This window comes from Vombatus ursinus, unplaced genomic scaffold (genome assembly GCF_900497805.2).
Source record: "Vombatus ursinus unplaced genomic scaffold, bare-nosed wombat genome assembly UNPS02014790.1, whole genome shotgun sequence".
NCBI lineage: Eukaryota > Metazoa > Chordata > Mammalia > Diprotodontia > Vombatidae > Vombatus > Vombatus ursinus.
Window position 1 is genome coordinate 629677 of NW_020954568.1, and position 22451 is coordinate 652127.

At 60.1% G+C, this 22451-nt stretch overlaps 1 protein-coding gene across 3 annotated transcripts; it reads left to right on the forward strand.

Annotated features, from left to right (window-relative positions):
• Positions 1-2056: 2056 nt before the first annotated feature.
• Positions 2057-19356, forward strand: CD81 (CD81 molecule). Of its 3 annotated transcripts, none has more exons than XM_027868701.1 (8): positions 2057-2101; positions 5962-6076; positions 13194-13291; positions 15507-15581; positions 17151-17255; positions 17493-17594; positions 17922-18008; positions 18648-19356. In XM_027868701.1, exons 1-8 carry the CDS (start codon positions 2072-2074, stop codon positions 18708-18710), a joined length of 675 nt encoding a protein of 224 aa, XP_027724502.1. In that variant the 5' UTR covers positions 2057-2071; the 3' UTR covers positions 18711-19356. The 3 variants fall into 3 exon arrangements, with proteins under 3 accessions (XP_027724502.1, XP_027724503.1, XP_027724501.1); XM_027868702.1 differs by lacking the exon at positions 2057-2101 and adding an exon at positions 3131-3175; XM_027868700.1 differs by lacking the exon at positions 2057-2101 and adding an exon at positions 3596-3667.
• Positions 19357-22451: the final 3095 nt, after the last annotated feature.

Below are 22451 nucleotides of genomic sequence, written 5' to 3' on the forward strand. Positions count from 1 at the left end.
GGGGTGGGGGCGGGGTGCCTTCCTGCACCTGGGCCAGGTCGGTGCTTCTGTCTTAGCTGCCTGGGCAGGTGAGAGAGGACCGGAGACCCGGCCATACGAGCATCCTTAGCTGAAGGAGGTAGGAACGTTCAAGCTGGGTGGGCGGAAGGGGGGCTCTTCATCTGTCTGAAGGAGGGCATTTCTCAAATAGAAGAAAGGGGAGAGAGGAGAGAGGGACAGAGACAGAGAGAGACACAGGGAGAGGTAAAGGTAGAGGGGGCGGGGAAGAGAGAGAGGGAGAATTCCATTTAAAGTAACAACAGAAGATAATGACTGCCTGACACTTCCCTAATCTTTCTGCAGAGAGAGTTGGGCCCCTGCTCTATCGGTCCCAAGCAGAGAATGGTGGGCCAGGAAGGATCGGGCCACTAAAGCATCATTCTCTTGGGGAGCGAGGCCCCAGGGCCCCAGAATCATAGAACCCCAGAGCAGGGGGCACCGGGGAGGCCTGACCAAATATCCCTCTACAGAGAACAGAGGCACAGTAAAGGAAGACCTGAGTGAGTGAAGAGACGGTCATCGGTTATGGTTATGCCCAGACGGCCAATCTGATAAAAATATCACCCATTTTTAACTGTACCAATCAAATGATCAAACTGGCACCTTATGGAATATGACAAAATAATTATAAAATTAGTATAGGAGGAAAAAGGAAAAAATCTGGTCGGTCACTAAGCGTTGATTAAGCATCTACTGTGTGCCAGGCACTGTGCTAAGCCCTGGGGATACAAACAAAGGCCAAAGCCAGGCCCTGTCCTCAAGGAGCTGCCAATCTCATGTATGGGTTACCTCCCTAGAGCCCCACACAAACAAGTGGCTGGTCCCCAGGACCTAGGGAACAGCAAAAGCACCAGCTTCGGCATCGCCAGAACTCAAATTAGATTACGTGGCTCTCGTTGCACGGCCAGCATTCTCTGATACCGAGTAAAAAGCAGAAAATACGGACTTGGAAAGGACCCGCTAAGCACAGCTTAGGAGCAGACGAGCCTGGCGCCTAGCAGACCATAACGTGACGCACACACGGCCCAGGGGAACCCCTGACAGCAGTGTGGTGGAAAATGGGGCGCAGAGCGGTGACCGGCACACAGTGCCAAGTGCGTTAATAGGCTGAATAGTGGCGGGCGCCCATTCAGGCGCTGCAGCAGAAGGCAGGGTTCTCTGCCTCACGACTGGGTGCAGGAATTCACAACCAGCTGGGATACGGAGGATCCCCCAAAGCGCTCCTGCATGGAGAGGGGTCCGCCTTCACCCGCTTGTTCCCCGGGGGGCTTCTCTGGGGAGGAGACTCCCCCCTCCCTGGAGGTCTGCAGGCCAAGGCGGGACGCCCACTGGCAGGACTGTGGCCGGGATTCCCGTGCAGACGCGAATAGGTTAGGCTGGCGGCCTCTGAAGGCTCTTCCAACTCCAAGGTTCCACCGGTCCCCCGCTAGACTGGAGGCTCTTTGAGGGCCAGAGTCGGGGCTGTTGTCCAGTGCGCTGCACAGGCTCCCCTTGCCTGAAATGCCCTTCAAGGCCTAGCCCCTGACCTCTCCGGTCCACCTTTGAGCACTCGACACAACACTGTCTTGTCATCGGATCAGGGAGCGTGTGGAGGGCTCTGCTTTGGGAGTAGCGAGGAGGCCGGCTCATCTGGAAGAGTTGTGGACAGGAAGAATGGAAGGAGCCTTTGCCTGAGGGCCAATAGAGGACCCTCCATTTCATCCAGAGGCAACAGGGAGCCACAGGACATTCTGGGGGAGGGCTGACATGGTCTGACCTGCTGTGGAGGCAGAGAGACCAGGTGCGAGGCTCCTGCAGGGCTCCAGATGTCCGAGGGTCAGGGCCAGATCTAGGAGTGGCTCTGATAGAGGCAGCGTGGTATGGCAGATACTGGCATGGACCTGAAGTCACACAGACCAAGCTTAAGGCCAGACACTGCCAGCTACTGGCTTTGTGACCTTGAACAAGTCTCTTACCCTTTGGGCCTCAGTTTCGTCATCTGTAAAATGAGGATTCTTGACTGGACGAGTGTCTATGATAGAAAAAAGCACCTATGAGAGGTGCTGTGAAGGCAGACAGTCAGGTTGGGCAGTGGGCTGGGCAGCGTATTCTTCTGAATGGCTCTTAGCGCCCGGCACGAGGCCGGGCCCAGGGAGGTGCTGGCAGACACTTGCTGGGGTGGGGGGGTGGGGTGGGTTTGTCCATCCATCCGCATTCACCTCCCTCCAGGAGAGCTGTGACTCTTCTTGGCGCCCGGAGTCTCTGGGCTCTGGACCGTGGCCCAGGCTGACCGAGCCTCTCCTCCAGCCGGTCCGCGCTCAGCAGGCCTTTCCTGCCGCTTCTCTCTGACACGGAAACAGGCGGAAGCCCTGTGCACACAGGACTCTGTCCTTGAGGGGAAATCGTGTGCCGCCATGGGCGTGTCTGTGGGTGGGGGAGGGTGTGTATGTGCGGGTCAGGTAATCCACATGTATGAAGCGCCTACTGTCGCCGGGCTCTGTGCTAAGTGCTAGGGCTACAAAGAGACAAAAGCCGGGCCCTGCCCTCGAGGAGCTCACAGTCCAGTGATGGAAACAATGTGTAGACAGATATGTACAAACAAGCGATTTACAGGATAAGTAAGAAATAATTAGGAGAGGGAAGGCACTGGAACGGAGAGGGGGGGAAGGCTTGGGCCAGGCTTCCTGAAGAAGATGGGACCATAGGAAGCTGGGGAGGTCAGTGTCCAAGCTGAGGAGGGAGAGCCTTCCAGGCCTGGGGGCCAGGGAGCATGCCCAGAACTGAGGGGCAGAGGATCTTGTTCTTGGAAGAGCAGAGGCCAAAGGGACTGGACCCAAGAGTACGTGCTGGGGAGCGAGGGTGAGAAGGTGGCAAAGGGCTGACGCCAAGCAGAGCAGTTTGTACTCGCTCCTGGAGGCGATCGGGAGCCCCCATGGAGGAGGGGGGATCAGGTTGTCAGACCTGATCTTTGGAGGCGGAAGCAGGCAGACCCCTCGGTGGCGACTGCAGTGGTCCAGGCGTGAGGAGATGAGAGTCTGGGCCAGACTTGGCGCCATATTGGATCTGAGGGGGAGAGAGTGAGGAGCCCAGGATGACACCCAGGTTGGGAGCCTGAGGGCCTGGGAGGATGGGGGTGCCCTCTGCAGGAACAAGGAAGGTAAGAGAGGGGAGAATTGAGGAGGAAAGACCACGAGTTTGGCTTTGGACAGAATGAGTCTTAAGAAGTCGACTGGACATCCCGTTCAAGACGTCTGAAAGGCAGCTGGGGATGAGAGATGGGAGGTCAGCAGAGAGACTAGGGCAGGAAAGGGAGATTTGGGAATCCTGAGCATAAAGATGGTACTGGAGCGGAGGAGAGCACCCGGTGAAGCAGGTCAGAGGGAGAGAGGGCCCAGGACACAGCCCTGAGGAACACCTACGGTTAGACGGCGTGACCTGGAGAAGAATCCGGCTAAGGAGACGGAGAAGGAGGAGTCAGAGAGGGTGGAGGAGACCCAGGAGAGAGGTTTGAAAATCTGGAGGAGAGAGTGACCGGCAGCACGGGCGGCTGCAGAGAGGCCAAGGAGAATGAGGAGTGAGAAAAGGCCATGGGATGTGGCCACTAAGAGGTCACTGGTCGCTTTGGAGAGAAGTGTCATGGAATGATGAGGTCAGAAGCCAGATAGTATCAGTTAAGAAGAGCCTTAGCTAGCTGCAAAGGGCAGAAGAGCTAGGGGGATGGTTGGGGGGGATCGAGGGTCCAGGGAGGGTTTTGGGGGATGGGTGAGACTGGGCCATGGTTGCGGGCAGAAGGGAAGGAGCCGGTACAGAGGGAGGAATGGAAGATAAATAAGAGTGGGGATGACAGAAGGAACAATCTGCCGGGGGAGACTTGAGCAGGCCTTGGTCAGGAGTAAAGCAAGGCCACCTTATCACGTCAAACCGGTGGGGGAGGAGAGAGAGCTGGAGGCATCTGGGCGATGGGGGATGATGGGAGAAGAGGGCAACTCACAGCACCTGGCCTCAGTTTGTCTGTAAGGTGAGAGTGAGTGTGTGTGTGTAAGAGAGTGCGTGTGGGGGAGTGAATGTGTGAGAGAGAATAAGTGTGACAGTGTGTGAGTGTGAGAGTGAGTGTGTGAAAGAATGAGTGTGTGAGAGTGAGTGTGTGTGGGGGAGAGTGAGTGCATGTGAGAGTGTGTTTGTGAGAGTGAGTGTGTGGGAGAGTGAGTGTATGTGTAAGAAAGTGTGTGGGAGAGTGAGTGTGTATGTAAGAGTGTGATTGTGTGTGGGAGAGTAGGTGAGAGAGAGTGTGTGTGTGGGACAGTGAGTGTGTGAGAGAGAATGAGTGTGTGAGAGTGTGTTTTTGTGAGAAAGTGAGTGTGTGGGTGGGAGAGTATGTGTGTGTGTGTGTGAGAGAGAGTGTGTATGAGTGTGAGTGTGTGGGAGAGTGAGTGTATGTGTAAGAAAGTGTGTGTGGGAGAGTGTGTATGTAAGAGTGTGGTTGTGTGTGGGAGAGTATGTGAGAGAGAGTGTGTGTGTGGGACAGTGAGTGTGTGTGAGAGAGAGAGAGAGAGAGAGAGCCGCTTAGTGTGCTTGGGGCTCCCCACTTGGCTGCTCTCGGGGGGGATGCTGCTCCTGGCCAGAGATGCCCAGCCTCTGGCCTCCTTTCCCAGCCCTGTTTTTAGGGTTCTGTGCGTGTGCGCGAGGCCCCTCGGGCACACTGTTTTGCTGGTGTGGTCACAGCAGGCGACAGGCTCTCCCCCAGGCCTGGGGAGCAGTAGAAGATGGAGGCTGCTGGTCCCTGGGGCCTCCAGAAGGCATGGGGAGCCAGAGTGGGAGCAAATGTTGGGGCTTTTGGCTGGTGTCCTTCAAGGCCGTGTGGCCTCCCGGGAGAGGCCAGGAGGGCCAGGTTCTGGCCCCAGATCTGCTTCTGACGGTCTGGGTCAGCTTGGTCAAGTCCCTTCTCCCCCCGGGCCTCAGTTTACCTCTTCAGTTCAGGGAAAGGGTTGCACGTCATGGTCGAGGTTCCCCGGGATCTGACGTAGCACGTTCTTTGAGCTAAGGGCCTTCCTGGTGACTTCCACCTTCACTGTTCTAAGACCCTGCCGCTCTGACTTTCCATATTCTGTAATCGAAAACCGTTCTTGACTCTAATGGTCTAGGTGCCTGGTGCTCTTTGAAAGAGAGCAGCTCTGGGGCAGCTAGGTGGCGTAGCGGGTAGAGCACCGGCCCTGGAGTCACGAGGACCTGCATTCAAATCCAGGTTCAGACCAAACATTTGACACTTATTAGCTGTGTGACCCTGGGCAAGTCACTTAACCCCAATTGCCTAAAAAAAAAAAAGAAAGAGAGCAGCTTTTAGGGTAGACAAAGTACAGTGGCCACTGCTACAGGGGGCCTGCGGGGCCTGTGGGGCCTGGGCCCAGGACACACGCTCTCCCCTGCACCAAGGAGTGGTGAGAGCACGTCAGGAGATCTTTCTTGAAGGGAAGTCTTAAGGAGCCCAGAAACCCCGGGACCATATCCTCTGACCCCCAGGCACGGACAGCAGGCTTCCTCCTTTGGCAGCCCTCCAAAGCCACTGTCCGCACCACAGGCCCGGTCCTGCGAGGGTAAGAAAACCGCAGCCACCGTGGGAGTGGGACCCAGAATCCTAGAGTGCCTTCCTCTGCCGTCCGCGGGCCGTCTCCTGCAGCTCTGGGGCCCTGGGGAGTCGTGACCTAAACCTGGCTGTGGTTAAGCGCCGGTCGTGGCTGGCTCCCCTCCCTGGTGGCGTGGGGCCAGCCTCTGCCTAGCGCCATTCAGCCAGGACCTCGCGGGCTGGAGCCACGCATGGGCAGGTGCAGAGCCGGCGTCCGAACCGCCAGCCTTGGGCTGGAGAGCTCGTCCGGCCTGGGGTGGGGGGTGAGAGGATGGTCCCCACCCTATCTCGCAGTCACTCACCTGGTTTCTCTCCTATGACAGCTGGCCGGAGGCGTGATCCTGGGGGTGGCCCTTTGGCTCCGCCATGACTCACAGACCACCAGCATCCTCCACCTGAATCTCGATGACAAGCCAGCCCCCAGCACCTTCTACGTGGGTGAGTGGGGCCCAGGCTGGGGGAGGGAGAGCCCGCCCCGGCGGAGGCCAGTCTGGAGGCCTGAGGTCGGGTCCTCCGTGTGCCAGCGACTCGCTGCTGAGTGTCTCCGTCTGTGGGCCTCAGTTTTCCCATCTGTGTAATGGAGGATTTGGACTTGATGGGACAGCTGGTGGGACCCTCAGGCGTGGGGGCCCCTCTGGCCTTGCAGAGGGAGATGTCTTTCCAAACTGCAGCTGGGTTCAGTGGACGAGCCCCCCAGCACCAAGTGTTCCCAGCTTTGTCCTCAGGGTATCAGGAGGAGCAGACTTGGACCCTGCCTGCTCTGGGGGGCCTCCCAGTCTGGGGTGGTGGGAAACATGAGGAGGAACTGCTGCCACGCCCAAAATCAAGTGCCCCATGGGGGTGGGGGGCTGCAGAAACGCACCTGCCCTCTGGAGGGGCCCTGAGGCCTCTGGGACAGCTGGGTCTGGGCTGAGTTTGGAAGGGGTGTAGAAGTCAGATGGGCTGGGGGGAAGGAGTAGGGTGCCCCAGGGAAGGTGCTTGAGCAAAAGCCCAGGGGATAGTCTAGTGAGCCCTGGAGGCCAGGGGAAGAGGGGGAGCCTCAGGCCTTGTGTGCAGCTTCACCTGGCTCTGGCCCAGGCCATTAGATGGGTGACTCCCCCACCCCCATCGCCCCTGGGGCTGGCAGGGGATCCCCACCCCCATCGCCCCCTGGGGCTGGCAGGGGATCCCCACCCCCATCGCCCCTGGGGCTGGCAGGGGATCCCCACCCCCATCGCCCCTGGGGCTGCAGGGGATCCCCACCCCCATCGCCCCTGGGGCTGCAGGGGATCCCCACCCCCATCGCCCCTGGGGCTGGCAGGGGATCCCCACCCCCATCGCCCCTGGGGCTGGCAGGGGATTCCCCACCCCCATCACCACCCTGGGTCTGGCAGCAGGTATTCCTTAGTCCACTTGGGGCTCCTTTACTGGGTAGTCTTGGGTGGCACACTGGTCCTGGGCCAGAGCTACCTGGCCTCCTTCCCTAGCCCTGTTTTTAGGTTTCTACTTTCTTGTTCGCAGAGGAGCATGTCTGTGATGAGGGGCACCTGTGCCCCCCCCCACAGGGATGTGGGTGTGTCGGGCCCTTTGGGTTAGGTTCTGGACCTCGGGGAGGGCAGGGAGTCCTGGGAAGGCCTGGTACTTCCTCACTGTCCCTTGCCTGGAGGGAGGGAGGAGGGCAGGGCTGAGTCACATCCTCCACAGCCCCAGGGGTGCTGGGGCTGCTCCATCCCCTCCATCGCCTTCCCTCTCCCAATGCCTTATTTGGCTTCTGCTTCTCCAAGACAGCAGTCGCTGGGGGGGGGGTGGCGGAGCCCATTCCCCCTGTGGCCCCGGGGATACTCAGCCCCAGTAGGCTAGTTGCCAGGGGCGGGCAGTGGGGAGGTTTCCCTGATGACCTCTGCCCTTTGCTTTGGGGATACCTGGAATAGGGAGGCAGAGGACCTGAGTTCAGCTCCTAATGCTTGTTAGCAGTGTGACCTTCCGCAAATCAGCACTGTCCTGAGCCCCCACTGTCCGTCAAACGAGGGGGTCAGCCGAGGGTCTCTTAGCCAGAGGGCTCCCTTGGGCGTCTTGGCCGTGACGGGAGACATCTGGGTCCTCAAGCCCCTCGGCTCTGTCTCTTTTCACCTTATATAGTTGTGCTAAAGGAGATGGCAGCTGCTGTATGTCTGCCGCCAGAGGAGAGGCCCGCTGAGTTCTGTTGGGGGCTGGCACTGGCCAGATGCCTCTGGCCTGGCCCAGCCCACCCAGCTCTCCAGCTACCCACCACAGAAGGCTGCCAGTCCCGGGCCCCATGGAGGGGAGGAAGGTGGTGGGGCCACCAACCCCCGGCAGGACAGGGCATTCCCTGCCCGCTGAGAGGCTGAGGTGCAGGGAGGCGCTGTCCCCCCTTTCCCCTGGAAGCCAGCAAGAGCCTTGGCTGGCACGGGCCCCTCAGCTCCCCTCGGAGGCGGCCAGTGTTTGTGTGGGGGCTGACCTCACCCCCACTCCTGCACTCTGAAGCAGTTGCTTCTCAGAGACCCTGCTAGGGCCACGATCCTCTCCCCCCCCCCCCGGGTTATCCTCAGCTCTGAGGAGCCTCCAATGGACCGGGAGGGGAGGCCCCTTAGGTCTGGCTCTGAGATTCCCTGGGCTCCTCAGTCCTAGCTGGCAACCACGCCTCCCCTCCAGGCCGTCAGCACACATGTGCATGATGCAGCCACGGTTCTTTGAGCTCCCAGGGGTGGCACGTCTACCTGGACCCGTGCTGCTCCCTGGCATGCTGGAGCAGAGGGGTGGTTTCATGGGACCCTGGGGAGTCCCTGGTACAGCTTTCTGAGCAGAGGCCGGGGCTGGGGCTGTTGCCAGGCAGAGGTAGCCTGGCCTGGTGTGGGTTCCCTTGGCACTAGATGGCAGCTGCTGCAGGCCTGCTCACCATGCCCGGCCCGCCTCTGGGATGAGTTTTCCCTCCTCTGTACGTTTGTGGTCTCAGGTGTGCCAAGGCCTCTCCCCCATCCCCAGGGCTGGGCCCAGGAGGTGAAGGGACCCTCCCAGGGGCACCCAGCAAGCTGTGATGACATTGGTCATAGGAGCCGTGATGATGGCGGCGTTGGGTTGTCTACCAGGCATTTTACGGTCCTCTGACTCCCCTGGGACGTCGGGACAATTAACCTAGACCGGCTCTGTCTGGGACGTCAGCGGAGCGTGCCCTCCCCTCCTGCTGCCAACGTGCAGCAGCCCCTGCCTGCAGCCTCCAGCCCAGGAGGGCGGTCTGCCCAGGAGCAGGTCACGCAGCCGAGTTATCTGGGACACGTGGACTTGAACCCAGCTCCTGCTGGTGTTTAGAAGAGAGCGGGTGAAGAACAGAGTGTAGACAGCTTGTTCAAGGGGGAGGAGATGGGAGGATTCAGAGGCTTTTATTGTTTTAAGGAAGGGGGGAGTGGGCATCCGGGAGGGGGTCAGTACCAAGGGAGAGAAGAGAGAGTGGGGGTGAGAGGCATGCGTGCGCACAAGTGTGCGGGCACGTGTCTGTGTAAGGCTGGCAGGGCCCAACCCCCCACCATAAGTCAGGCTTGCAGGAGATGGTGAGGGGGGACCCCGGAGGTTGAGGGGCGTCTCCAGTTTTGTCTGGTAAAGTCTGAGGCACGTGGTCCTCAGCACAAGGTGCTGGGGGAGGCTGGCGGGGACAGGTTTGGAGTCGGGCAGACGGACTGCTTTTCTGTGGCCCGTGGAGCTTGGTGGCCCACCTTTGGTGTCCTTAGGTGGGTGGGAGTCAGCCACGGCTGGGCTGGACACAGAGACCTGGGGGATAAGACAAGGGCAGAGCAGACTTTGTCACCGGGGCTGAGTCACGGCCTGGCCACACACGCCATCGCTGCTCCCCCCGCAAGGGCTGCTCCTGGACTCTGGGCCCTGCTCCAGAAGCAGGCTGGCACTGGGCTCCAGAATAGGCTCCAGGCAGGGCTGCTGGTGCAGGACGGGGGGCCGCGGCGATGAGAACCCCTCCAGCACCCTTCTGCTGAGGCCTTCCTTCCGCCAGTCCCAGTACCAAGTCCCATAGCCACCTGTGGCCAGTGGGACGGGAGCCCAGACTCCATGGGCCTGGGCAGGCCTTGTGGCATCCACAGCAGGTGGCCTTGGAGTCACAGAATCTTGGTGTGGGAGGGGACCTTGGAGCTGGTCAGAGAGATAAGGGGCTTACCCGGCTCCCCGCGGGGAACCCAGGTCATGGCTGTGGGGCCTTGGTGGGGGAAGGAGGGCCCCAAAGCCTGGGAGCCACAGTGCCGAAGGGAAGCCCCACCCCTTGCCAACCGTGTGACCTGGGGGACCCCTCCAACGGGCCTGTGCCAAATGTGGGGCTGGTGCCCCTGGGCCTCGATTGGACTCCCCACTCCCTACAGCTGTGATCCCACGGACTCGAGCAGGCTGTCTAAAGGGGCCCATTTGGGGGCCGGGGAGGAGGTGGTCACCGCTGGTCTGAGGATGCCTGGGAGCGAGCCCTTGGCCCTCCCATGGGACGGCCTCGTGGGGGGATGGGGAGCCAGTGGCCCTGCTCAGCTTCTCCACAGCTGGTGGGGCTCCCAGGGACGGGACAATGGGCTTATTGTGCCCGCCTGGAAAGCCTGGGGAGTGGTAGGACTTCAGCCCGGCCCCTTAGGGCACGCCGCGGTGATGGGCCCTGCCTTCCCCCTCTGCTCTGCTCCTCCTGGGATTCTGGAGCCAGAACCAGAGGGACCTTTAAAGAGCAACGAGTCCAGCCTCCTCCTCTCGTAGATGAGGAAACTGAGGCAGAGGTTAGGTGAGGCCAAGCTCACGCAGTGAATATCTGAGGCAGGATTTAAACTCGGGTCTTCCTGACTCCAAACTTAGCACTTCATTGGATCAACTATCTCTGTCTCCATCTCCTTCTGTCTGTCTCTGTCTCTGTCTCTGTGTCTGTCGCTCTGTCTCTCTCTCTCTGAGCTCCATCCACCTTCCCTTCCTCATACACAGTTCCTCCTCTGCTCTGGACTCTTCAGGGCTACCTTGCTGCCTCACCTCCTTTTCCTAACCCTCAGAGTCGGGGGTCACCCCACCTTTCTGGCCTTGTTATTCTCCTCCATATTCTGCAGAGTAGAAGAGCCCTGAGCGTGGCCTGTGCTCTCCCACCACTGTGCCTTTGCTGAAGCTGTGCCCTCCTCTTGGTGCCCTCTCTCCCTCTCTGACTTCCCCGTGGAATTGCCGATCTTCCCTCCCTGCCCCATTTCCTGTAACTACCTCAGACTTCAGCAGCAGTCCTTGCTCTTCCAGACTCAGTTTCCCCATCTGGTCCCCTCCCCTCCAGCCCTTCGAGAGCAGAGCTCTCTTAAAGGATGGTTACTCCTATCGGCCCGTTGGAGGGGTCCCCCAGGTCACACGGTTGGCAAGGGGTGGGGCTTCCCTTCGGCACTGTGGCTCCCAGGCTTTGGGGCCCTCCTTCCCCCACCGAGGCCCCACAGCCATGACCTGGGTTCCCCGCGGGGAGCCGGGTAAGCCCCTTATCTCTCTGACCAGCTCCAAGGTCCCCTCCCACACCAAGATTCTGTGACTCCAAGGCCACCTGCTGTGGATGCCACAAGGCCTGCCCAGGCCCATGGAGTCTGGGCTCCCGTCCCACTGGCCACAGGTGGCTATGGGACTTGGTACTGGGACTGGCGGAAGGAAGGCCGCAGCAGAAGGGTGCTGGAGGGGTTCTCATCGCCGCGGCCCCCCGTCCTGCACCAGCAGCCCTGCCTGGAGCCTGTTCTGGAGCCCAGTGCCAGCCTGCTTCTGGAGCAGGGCCCAGAGTCCAGGATGCCCTGGGAGAGAGAGTTCAGGGCTGTGATTTTGGGGCATCGTCATGGTAACCCAGGGGCTCGTGAGCCAGAGAAAGGCATGGGGGTGGAGAGGCTGGGCAGTGCCCGCAGCTTGTGGGCCATCCTGGCAGGCTTCTACCCAGCGGCCCCTCCCCCTCCCTGTCCCGATGCCCAGCGCGGCTGCAGACCGGGCAAGAGAACTGGGACGTTCTGGTCACCATGCGAGGTGTCCTCAGACAGGCGCCAGGGAAGTGAGAGTGGGGCCAGCGTCGGGGACGGGGGTGCCGCCGCCAAGCTGCCTCAGCTTTTCACAGTGGCAGGCATAGAGAAGTGAGAGCCCTTTGTGTGTGTGGCCTTGTTTAAGCCTCTCAGCAACCTCAGGAAGTGGGTGCTGTTGGGATCCCCATTTTACAGATAAGGAAACTGAGGCAGACAAGTGACTGGCCAGGAAGTGTCTGAGGCAGGATGGGAACTCAGGTCTTTCTTCCTCCCAGGTCCACCCATCCACCCATTGCTTCACTCTGGCTCTGCCTTAGATTCAGGTCCTAACTGTGACCATGGGCAGACCTTCACCTTTCTCTCTGGGCCTGAGAGGCTGATTGAGATCATGGCTAAGACCCTCCCAGAGCAGGCTTTCCCTGGTGTGCCTGGCGCGGTGCCCTGCCACGCACCCACTGGGCTGCTTTGTCTGCCTCGGTGGGGCTCTGGGGTGCAAGCAAGTCCGGCCACCTTGGGCCATGTCCCTCCCAGCCTGAACTGGTTCCCTCACTAGTCCTGCTCTCTCCCCAGAGATAGAGCTTTGTGGACAGGGAGGGAGCACAGAGACTTCATTGGTCTGGAACTCCTTACAGGAGTGGGTCTGCAGTCAGGAGCCAGCCTGGGGCCTCAAGAGCCCTGGGAGAGGCTGGGAGGCTTCCCGGAAGAGGTGCTATCTGAGCTGCTCCTAGAGGAGGAGGGGGATGCCCCAGGGAGGTTGGGGAAGGGAGGTGTTCTGCCTCCCCCCAACACAGTGGGAAGCTCACTACCTCCTGAGATAGCTGTGAATATCAGAAGTATTTCCTGGCCTCTTTGCAGCTCCTCCCATGGTCCCTGGCCCCAATGCTTGAAGGTGGTGATCTGTTGGCATCTTCTCTGTGCCCACCCCGCATCCTCTTGCCCCGGCCTGGCCCCTGGCAGCTTCTGAGGCTGACCCCGGGCTCTGAGTAGTCTGGGCTCCAAACTCCTCCAGTTCAGGGTGGGCAGAGGTGGGGGAGGAGCCGACGTCCTGGCCTGGTGTTGAGAAGGGCAGCTGTGCCCGCAACCCCCATCATTCTGCACCCTCCTTGGCCAAGGACTTGTACATGTTCAGTACAATTGCCTTGCTGGTCAGCGTTCAAGGGCTTGCCGTATGCCACGCCCTGTGCTGGGCATACATATGCAAGGGAAAAGAAAAATGGTCCCTGCCCTCAGGAAGCTTCCACAAGTGCAGCTGCCTAGACACGTACAGGAGGTGGTTCTGCGTGCATGGGAGGGTGGGGCCCGGGCAGGGAGCAGGGTGTTCCAGGCAGGTTGAGTGGCAGAGGGCAGAGGTCGCTGGCCGCCTCCTAAGCATTGGCTGATGGAGCTGCAGGGCCTGGGGACGGCCCCTAACTCAGAGGAGCTGAGGGGGCCGGGCCAGGGGGCAGTCTCTAACTCGGAGGGGCTGGGGGGCCAGGGCCGGGGGTGGCCCCTAAATCAGAGGGGCTGGGAGGGCTGGGGCTGGGGGCAGCCCCTCAGCAGCCCTGTCTGTGTTTCTCTCCCAGGCATCTACATCCTGATTGCTGTGGGTGCCGTGATGATGTTTGTGGGGTTCCTCGGCTGCTATGGCGCTATCCAGGAGTCTCAGTGCCTGCTGGGGACGGTAAAGAGACCAGCTGCCTTCCGTGAACATCCACTTCCCCATATGGAACCCCCCCCCCAAAAAAAACAAGCCCAAGCTCTTCGGGTTCCGCAGAGCCCGCCCCTCATCTGAGGCCTTCCTTGAGAGCAGCCTAACCAGGAGGCACAGAACTGTCGGGGCCTTCCAACCCAGGATCCGTCCTCTGATAAGGGGTCAGGCCCAAGCTGGAAGGCACTGATGAGCCGCACAGCCCCAGAGGAGGGCACAGAACCAGGAGGGGGCTCGGGCCCGCCCATGCGTTCCCTCCATGTGTCCCCAAAGGGGGATGGTGGGGACAGCCAGGCCAGGCGAGGGCTGGGGGGGTGAGGGGGACTGGCCGGGTGGGTTATCAAGGGGACACGGGCACCTTGAAAGGATCAGGACAGAGGCATGCTGGTGGTGACTGCCCTGGGCGAGGAGGCTGAGGAAAGATTCTCTGCCTGAGAAGCAGGGGCACCTGTCACCCTCCACACGGGCTGGAAGGTCGTCCCATCCTAGAGTCACAGATTTAGGCAGATGCAGCCTCGACTCCCAGGCTCAGCCGCCTTTGGGCTCAGGTGGACTCAGATGGGACAGGTGGGCAGAAAGCAGTGAGCCGCCTGCCCAGGGCAGCCAGGGAAGGCCAGCAGGCAGGGTGGAGCTCAGGGATTTGAATGTCTGAGTTAGTGCTGACCACAGCTTGTAGCTTGGCTTGGGTGCCTTTCTTGGGGACCTGTCGGGGCAGGGTAGGAGGAGGTAGGGCTCAAAGCCAGTCCAGCCAGTCCTCAAGGCCATGGCCAAGCAAGGGAAGGGGAAGGGAATGGTGATTGATCATGTGCCTGCTGTGTGCCAGGCACTTTACAAATATCTCATTAGCACCTCACAAAAATCCTGGGAGGTCAGAGCTATTATGACCCCCACTTTATGGATGAGGAAACTGAGGCAGGTGGCAGCTAAGTGAGTTGCCTAGGGTCACATGGCTAGGAAGTGTGTGAGGCCAGATTTAAGCTCGGATCTTCCTGACCCCAGAGCCAGCCATATCCACCGCAGGCCTGCTGAGCCGGGTGTTTATGTGGGACCCTGTAGGCCCCATTCATCAGCCTGGTGCGTGCTGGTGGCTGTCACTGGGCCTGGCTGTGTCCACAGTTGGCCAGCCCCCCGAGTCCTGGAGCTTCTTGGCCTGCTGTGGGGCAGAGAAGAAGAGGGGAACCTCTCTGCAGACCTCAGTTTCCTTGTCTGTAAAACAAAGCAGTTGGTGCTGTGGTCAAAGTAGATCTGATCAGTGTCTGCTGGGTGGGATTGAGTTAACCCAGGTGCTCTCTGAGGGCCTCCCTCCCTGGACAGCCTGCCTGCTCAAGCCCCTTCCAGCTCTCAGGATCCGGGTCCCACTGGCCTTACCAGTCCTGACGTGTCCCACGTTCCGGGCCTGCCCCGCACACGGCTCCCGTGTTGGGAGGCCCAGACCTTCTATGTTCTAAGGCCCTCCCAGTGCTCAGAATCTCTTTGTAAAGCCAGTGGTGACGTTCCCTTTTCCGAGTCCTCTCCCAAGACTTTGGCCCTTGGCACGCATTCTCGGTCTGTGCTGGACATAAAGGTTCAGCTCCCAGGCCTCACTCAGTGTCACATGACCGGGGTTTAGATGACCCCTGACGTTTGGTCATAATGTTTCACTGGCACGTGAACCCTGGCACTCTTGGGGAAGGGGAGCCAGCCTTGTGCCCTTGGAGTCCAAGGGGTAGAACCAGGAACCCCCGGCGGTTGGGGGAGGCTGGGGGTATGTGCCCGAGGCCTGTTCAGGCTCGCGGGCAGACGGAGGGGCCCCCTCCCGGGCAGTCTCTGAGCAGACTGGAGCGGATGCCTACTCCAAGGGATGCTTCTTCAAGGATGCTGGGTGCACGACATGCCGCGCCTGTCTCAGATGCTGGGGAAACCAGCTCCTCCTCTCTTTGTAAGGTGGCAGAGTGGTAGCGCTGACCCTCGAGCTCTCTTAGCACAGTACCTCCCCTTCTACTCCAAGAGAGAAAGCAGATGCCCGAGGTGGGCGGGGATGCCTATGGCTAACTCAGGGCATCCAGGCTGCACCTCCAGCCCAGGTCTGGGCCCTTCCAGCCCAAATCCCTCCCACCTCCCCCCGCCCCGATCATGGGTCTCTTGGGGGCACCCATCTGCCCCTGCTCACAGCAGGGCACAAATCACTTTTCACTTCTGGTTTTGACAGTTTTTCACCTGCCTGGTGATCCTGTTTGCCTGTGAGGTGGCTGCTGGCATCTGGGGCTTTGTCAACCGGGACAAGGTAAGCTGGGGAAGTGGGCCGGCCCTCCGTCTGTCTTCAGGGGGAGCCTCAGGGGCCCGGTTCGGCGTTTGGGACGGTTAGAAGCCTGGAGAGCCGGGCTCTGAGCACTCCTTCCCTCCTTTGTGGCTCCTGGCTCTTTGGAGATGGGGCCGAGACAATCTTGGCCAGCCCCCAAGCCCATAAGGATATTGAGGCCATCCTGGGCAGCCCCCTGAGGACAATAAAGTCAGTGATAATAATACTGCTCTGGACAGAAGGCGGTCGGCTGCTTTCTTCTGGCCCGCCCCAGATGGGGCATGGGGGTTGGGGGGGGACTTGGGGGGCACATATCAGATCTACTCTCTTCTCCCTTCCTCCCTCCTTCACCCCCTCCCCCACCCAGAGGGAGCTGAAATCTTTCTAGCTCTTGTGCAAACCTGCTGAAGCAGAGTAGAGACTTGTGGCCATCGGGACGCTCGGGGCCACTGCTAGGGGCAGGGCTTAGCCAGAAGCCCTCAATGCTCCTGAGGCCCCATCCCTGGCTGGGCTGCTCTGGGGAATGGGAGCTGAGGCAGGGAATGAATGCATCTGTCAATGTTAGAGGCTGCCGAAAGGGGTGCTCCTTGGGAGTCCTCTCAACACTGCCCAGGAACCCCACCTCCTCCCACAGACCCATTACTTATCCCCACCGGCCACAGCCTGGGAGCCAGGAGACCGACATTCTGGTCCTATCTCTGACATTTCATAGCTGGGTGACCTCGGGCTAACGCCTTTCCCTCTCGGGGCTCACTTCCCCTCAAGGGCTTCAGGAGGTGCTTTCTTAAGCGTGTCACGTTTGAAAATCGGGGTAAACTGAGAGACAAGGTTCCAAGCAGGCTCACTGTATTAGCTGGGCTGGCAGTAACCAATCATTTCGTCAGGTCCTCTTAAAAACCCCCAGCCCCGGAGGTCAGGTTCCCCAGCCTTCGTGGAGTTGTGGGAGGTGCCAGAGAACCCAGACCAGAGCGGGGCAGGTGGGGAAGGTGCTAAGATTGGGCAGAAGAGATTGCCATCTGAAAAGGCAAAGTCACCAGGATCGGTCTTGCAGCCTGTGGCTGAGAAACGCTCCTTGTTTGAGTGCAGCCGTGAGGTTAGAGACAGGGGCCCAGACGTCCTTGAAGGTAGCTCTGGAGCAGAGACACCAGACCCGACTCCTCAGGGTCCCCGTGCCTCCTTTAAGGGCAGCAGATTTCCCCAACACGAGCAGGAGGGCCAGCGTCTAAACTGACTCGTCCCAGGCCAGCTGAGTTTCCCGACTGAGTTCAGGCACAAGGCCTCGTGGCGTAGGCAGCTGCAGGACAAAATCGATTAGCTGTATATAGGATCAGTGGAAAAAAGACAATCCATCATCTGATTATTTCAGCCACAAGAAGCTGGTTCCTATCAACCCAGAGCAGGGTTGTGTCTGCGGCCCTACTCTGTGCCCACCCCCAGGCATTGCCCCAATCTCAGCTGTCCCCACAAGCTCTGTCCAGCTGACAAGAGGCATGGGCAGCCGCCAGGCCCCGCCACGGCCTGGCCGCCAGTGACGCCACCCTCTTCTCTCCTCAGATCGCCAAGGACGTGAAGCAGTTCTACGACCAGGCTCTGAATAAGGCCGTGCTGGAGGACGATGCCAGCAATGCCAAGACTGTGGTGAAGTCCTTCCATGAGACGGTGAGAGGTGGCAATGGGGGTGGGGTGGGGGTGGGAGGGCAGCAGGCTCTGCCCCACTCTGGCCTCAGCTTCCCCACCTGGACAGCGAGGACGGTGTGGATGGTGTAGACGTGCTTGTCTGGGAGAGGCTGCCAGGCTGGATAGGCCCTTCTCGCTCTGACGGGCCAGGGCGCCTGTCCGCGGCGGTGGTGGCCATCGGTGAGGGGCTGGAGTCATTTATGTCCTTCTCTCTTACAGCTGGGCTGCTGTGGCTCTGACGCGCTAACCTCCTTAATCACGGCTGCTGTCAAAAGTGAGCTATGCCCAAGTGGAAGCAACGTCCTCATCACCCCCTTTAAGGTAAGGTCCGTCCGCCCGCGGGCAGGTGGAGATGCTGGCCGACTGGGCGGGGAGCCGGGTCTGAGCTGGGGGATCTCGGTGGGGGCGAGGCTGTGCCCCAGCTGCCTCCTCTCTTTCTCCCTCCCTCCTGTGTGCGCATGGATGTGGGTCTGGGGGTCTCCCCGCGGCTCACTCTCCAGGTCTCGGTCTTTCCCTCTTGTCGATGATTTCTGTCTCATGTGCTTGGCCTGTTTCTCTCAGCCTGCCTCAGAAGGCTGGGCGGGTGGGGGGTGGGCGGGCAGCCATTCCAGCTGGTCACGGGGGCACCTCTCCTGCTCTTCTCTGCAGGCCAACTGTCACCAGAAGATCGATGAACTCTTCTCGGGGAAGCTGTATTTGATTGGCATTGCCGCCATCGTGGTGGCTGTCATCATGGTGAGGAAGGGAGCCCAAAGGGGAGGGTCACCTGGGAAGGCCTGGCAGGCCCCAGCCACTGGAGTATTGTTCACTGATGGTGGAACCCCAATAACGGCTTCCCCCAAGGGCCTTTGCTGTCTTCGTTTGAATCCATGACATGGACAGGGACGGATGGCACCAAGCTGGAGGGTGGGGGAGAGACCTGGCACCGAGCTGGGCAGCCCAGAACAGTGGCATAAATCCAGTAGGGATGAAGATGAAGTCTGGCATTAGGGATCAAAAATCAGCTCTGCAGTCAGGCAGCAATTGTTCTGAAAAGGATCTGGGGGTCTGAGTGGGCCACAAGCTCCGTAGGCATGGACAGTGTGCTGTGGCAGCCAGCACAGCTAATTGGATCTGAGGCTGCCTTGCAAGCAGGACTAGGGGAGGGAGGCGTTTGGCCCTCTATGCTCGGCCCCCATCAGACCTCACCCAGAGAACAGTGGTTGTTTCTGGGGCCACATTGGAGGCAGGGCAGTGCCAAGCTGTAGAGGCCAGAGCAGGAGGTGAGCAGGACAGGCGAGAGCCTAGAATCCATGCAGTCTGAGGAACAGTTAGCCTGGAAGAGAGGAGATGGGGGGACATGGCCCCGTCTTTAACGCACTCCTTCCCCTGCAGATTTTCGAGATGATTCTCAGCATGGTCCTGTGTTGCGGTATTCGGAACAGCTCCGTATACTGAGGGCCACACCTCTGGGGCTGTTCTGAGGTGTGGGCAGGCAGGAGAGCAGGGGAGCCCCCAGACTGTCGCTGAGTGACCAGGAGACGTCTGAAGAGAAATCTAGAGAATTATGTATAGAGATGTTTCTGATATTACCGTACAGTACTTATTAGCATTTTTACTTTGGAGGGTTGGGGCAGGGGGGCGGGGGCGGGGGTGTTTTTATTTTTGAAATAAAGAAGTTGCCAGATCCCTTTCTGTACCTCCGGCTACACGTGGGTCCTGTGTAGCCAGGGCCTCGAGGGGGTCTCCTGGGCTGAGGGCAGCAGAGGAGCCTGCAGGGAGGCCCGGCTCAGGGGGCCCCCATCTTCCTGCAGGGCTTGGAGGTAGGGCAGGGACAGAGGCCCTTGCTGGCCCTGCCTTCTGAGGTGGGGAAGGGGAGATGTAGGACCCCAGCCCTGAGGCCCCCTCACTCACGCAACTGTGGGCCTTTTTTTTTTTTTTTTAACCAATCTGCGTTATTTTTCCCATATCTACTTTCTTGAGCAGCATTTCTGACGTTCTCACACTTTCTGGCCTTGTATGTCTGACTCCGCCCCTTAGACTATAACTTGGCCTTCCAGGACAGGCCCAAACCAGCTCATTTCAATAAAAGGAAAGAACAGCAGGATTGGTGTGGACCCTTCCCTGTAAACCCTGCTTGGCAGGAGGCCCCCTGGGGCTGGGGAGAGGTGGGGGTGGGGGACCTTTAGTTCTGAGGAAAACTGACCAGTCCTGTGGAGGCTCAGAGAGGCCCCAGGGCTGTGGAGGCCCAGAGAGGCCCCTGCTGGCTGGCCTTCCTACCCTCCTGCCTGCCAGCCTCAGTCTCGGCCCCTTCTGTCCCTACCTCCTGGCTCCCCTGGCCTGAGTGGCGGGGGGGGGGGGGGGGGGGCCTTGGCCTGGGGGGGGGGCTGGTCTGAGGGGAGCTGTGTCTCGCCCTCCTGGCAGTGGCTGGCTTGGCCTATGGACGATAGACCACCTTTGGCCCGAAGGCCCAGCCCGGCCCACCCTTCTCAGCCCACTTTGAGCCCTTCACCAACGCCTGGCTCTGCTGCCTGGAACCTCCCCCACTGTTCTGGGATGTTCAGAAGGGAGGCCTCCAGAGGCAGGCATTTGGAAGTGGGTGATGGAGCCCTAGAAAGCCTTAAAGGAACACTGCCCAGAATGTCCTTTGTTTGGGGGGAGGGGGCAAAGCTCCCCAGGCCTGCCTCCTCAGGCCCTCCCAGCCAGTGTCTTCTGTGCTGCACTGGGCATGCATGGATGTATGTTTACGTAGATGTTGTATGTACTCAAGTATGTTCCGGGCACAGGCCCTGTGTCTTTCCTGGCCCTGCTATCTGGCCTGCAGGCAGCAGCTGGGCCTCATTCCTGTGCCGTGCCTCGGGGTTCCATATTTATGTTCTGTGGGTAGCTGGGGGCTCCCGCGGGGCATCCTCACAGAAGGGACCAGGCTGGGCCAGGAGGGGTCACATGTGGAGTGTTGTTTCCTGGGTTTAACCACTGTCCCCCTGTTTCCTGGGTTTCTGCCCAGGTCTGGAGTCCAGGCTCCCGGATGGGGCCCCAGCCTGCACACAGCAGTGTGCCAGGGGCCAGGCGCCATCCCTGATGCCCTTGAGGCTGAGAACCCATCCTGTGGGTCCTGGGCTCCCCCCAAGGAGGGAGAGCAAGCCCTCCAGCCTCCTGCACATGGGCAGGGGTGCTGCTGGCCTCTCCCAGGAGGGGCTGGGAGGCAGGAAGGCACCCCCAGGAGGAGGTGGCCCACAGAAAGCTTGGCCCTCTGGCCCCCGAGCTCCAAGGCTGGTTCTGCCCTGGCTCCGACTCTCTTCTCCTTGTGTGTCGTGCTTCACCCTGGCCTTCTTCAGTGATGCTTGCCCTGGGCCCCGTGCCCTATGCCCTGCGCCCCATGCCCCGGCTCTCAGAACCGTCCCTTGCCTGACTGGGCTCAGACCGTCCCCAGGTGTTCCCCATCAGACCAGAGAGGGGCCCTGCATGCCCACTGTCTGCTCCATCTCCAGGCGGGCAGGGCTGAGGGCTTGGGTGTCCCCTACCAGGCCCATGCACAGTCAGGAAAGAGTGCACCCTTTTTCTTTCAGCTCCTAAAGCCCATTCTGTAGTCTGTGGCCCCCCCTCCCCAGCAGTCTCTGTCCCTGGGAGATGAGTCCCCAGCAATGAGATGGGGGGCGAAGAGTCTGAGTCAGGGAAAGGAGGGGCCCACCCCCTCCCTGCTGCCCTGTCTGGGGGGGAGGGGGGACAGCATGGCCTGAGGGTCCCCCGCCCCCCTTTGCTCACTCTTGTCTGTCTGCCTGTTTACCCCACATGTGACTCCCTTTTCAATCCACGTATCCAATAAAGCAAGCGCTCTAATCTGTGAATCTGTGGCTCTTTTGGGGGGCTCAGCTGGCCTCACCTGACTCTGAGGAGGAGAGGTGAGGTTCCGGTCCAGCCTTCCTGTGACTGGCTCTGGGGCACCCTCCCACGGGAGGCAATGATGGCAAAGGGCTGTGGCGCCCTTTCCCAGCCACCCCAAGAGGAGACACTGGAGTCCTGGGCCTCACTGGAACATCTGCCAGTTAAGGGGATCCCCGGGAAGGACCCGGGCAGCTAGGGTGTGCCACAGTGTCAGGAAGACTCATCTTCACGAGTTCCAATCCAGCCTCAGACATTTACTAGCTCTGACCTTGGGCAAGCCACTTCACCCTGTTCGCCTCAGTTTCCTCATCTGTAAAAGGAGTTGGAGAAGGAAATGGCAAGCCACTTGGGTATCTATGCCAAGAAATCTCGAGACGGGCTCACAAAGAGTCAGATGGGACTGAAAAACAAAACCAGAAAGGACCAGTAGCCTCATTTTACAGATGTGGAAACCGAGGCACAAAGAAGGGCCAGAAGGTTGCCCAGCAGTTTTCTGACCAAGGGGCTATCCACTGGCCATCCGTTCCATCCCCGTCCCCAGCTTTGTCCCTCCTTCCCCCACGTGGCCCAGCGCAGGCGGTAACTGGTGGGGATCCAGGTCCCCAGGGCAGGCTCTGGCCTTCCCCGACAACAGGGAGTCCCTGAACGCGAGCGATGGGGAGAGGGCGACCGAGGACACGCGCCCGGGGGGCCTACGCTGGGCATGAGGCCATTCTGGAACCTGGGAGAAGGCCAAGAGGCCCTCACGGGGAGGGAGGGATTTCAGAAAGGACGTTTGTCAAAGGCCTGGACAATTGGATGGACCTCGATCGAGTCTAGGCCAAGCAAGGCTGGAAAGTTCGCAGGTCACTGGCAACGGGCTGGGAAGGCCTTGAATGCCAGGACTAGTGTGAGAAGCACGGTGTCTGGCAAAGAGGTAGCTCCCATGACCCCCACCCTTGGTCGGGCCACCCTGGAGAACTGCATTCACTTCTAGTCACCCCATGCTCCCAAAGGAACTGGAGAGGGGACCCCCAGGATGGGCGACAGGGTGGCCATGAGAGCCTCTCCCAGGGCGTGGCTCACTCGTGGACTTGACTATGTAACTACAAGAAAGGGGAAACCAAGTCCGGGAGCCCCAGGTGCTGGGGAGGGCAGATCCTCTCTTTTTCGGCACCCCTCCCCCCAGCTCTTCCTGGCCACCCCCAAACACTCGTCAAAGGGCCAGCGAGCTCCGAATCGTCTGCGGATTCTGTGGAAAGAGGGGGTAACAATGTAGCGACGTGAGGCCCGCCAGCCAATGGGGAGACGGGAGCCTCGTCAAGTCCCGCCTCC

What these genes read in the sequence shown, in the direction of transcription:
- CD81 (XM_027868700.1), top strand. Translation starts at nt 3,611, where the DNA reads ATGTGGCCACTAAGAGGTCACTGGTCGCTTTGGAGAGAAGTGTCATGG. An exon ending in AAGTGTCATGGAATGATGAG is followed by an intron (nt 3,668 to 5,961) that starts GTCAGAAGCCAG and finishes CTCCTATGACAG; the next exon opens with CTGGCCGGAGGCGTGATCCT. An exon ending in TCCTCATCACCCCCTTTAAG is followed by an intron (nt 17,595 to 17,921) that starts GTAAGGTCCGTC and finishes TCTTCTCTGCAG; the next exon opens with GCCAACTGTCACCAGAAGAT.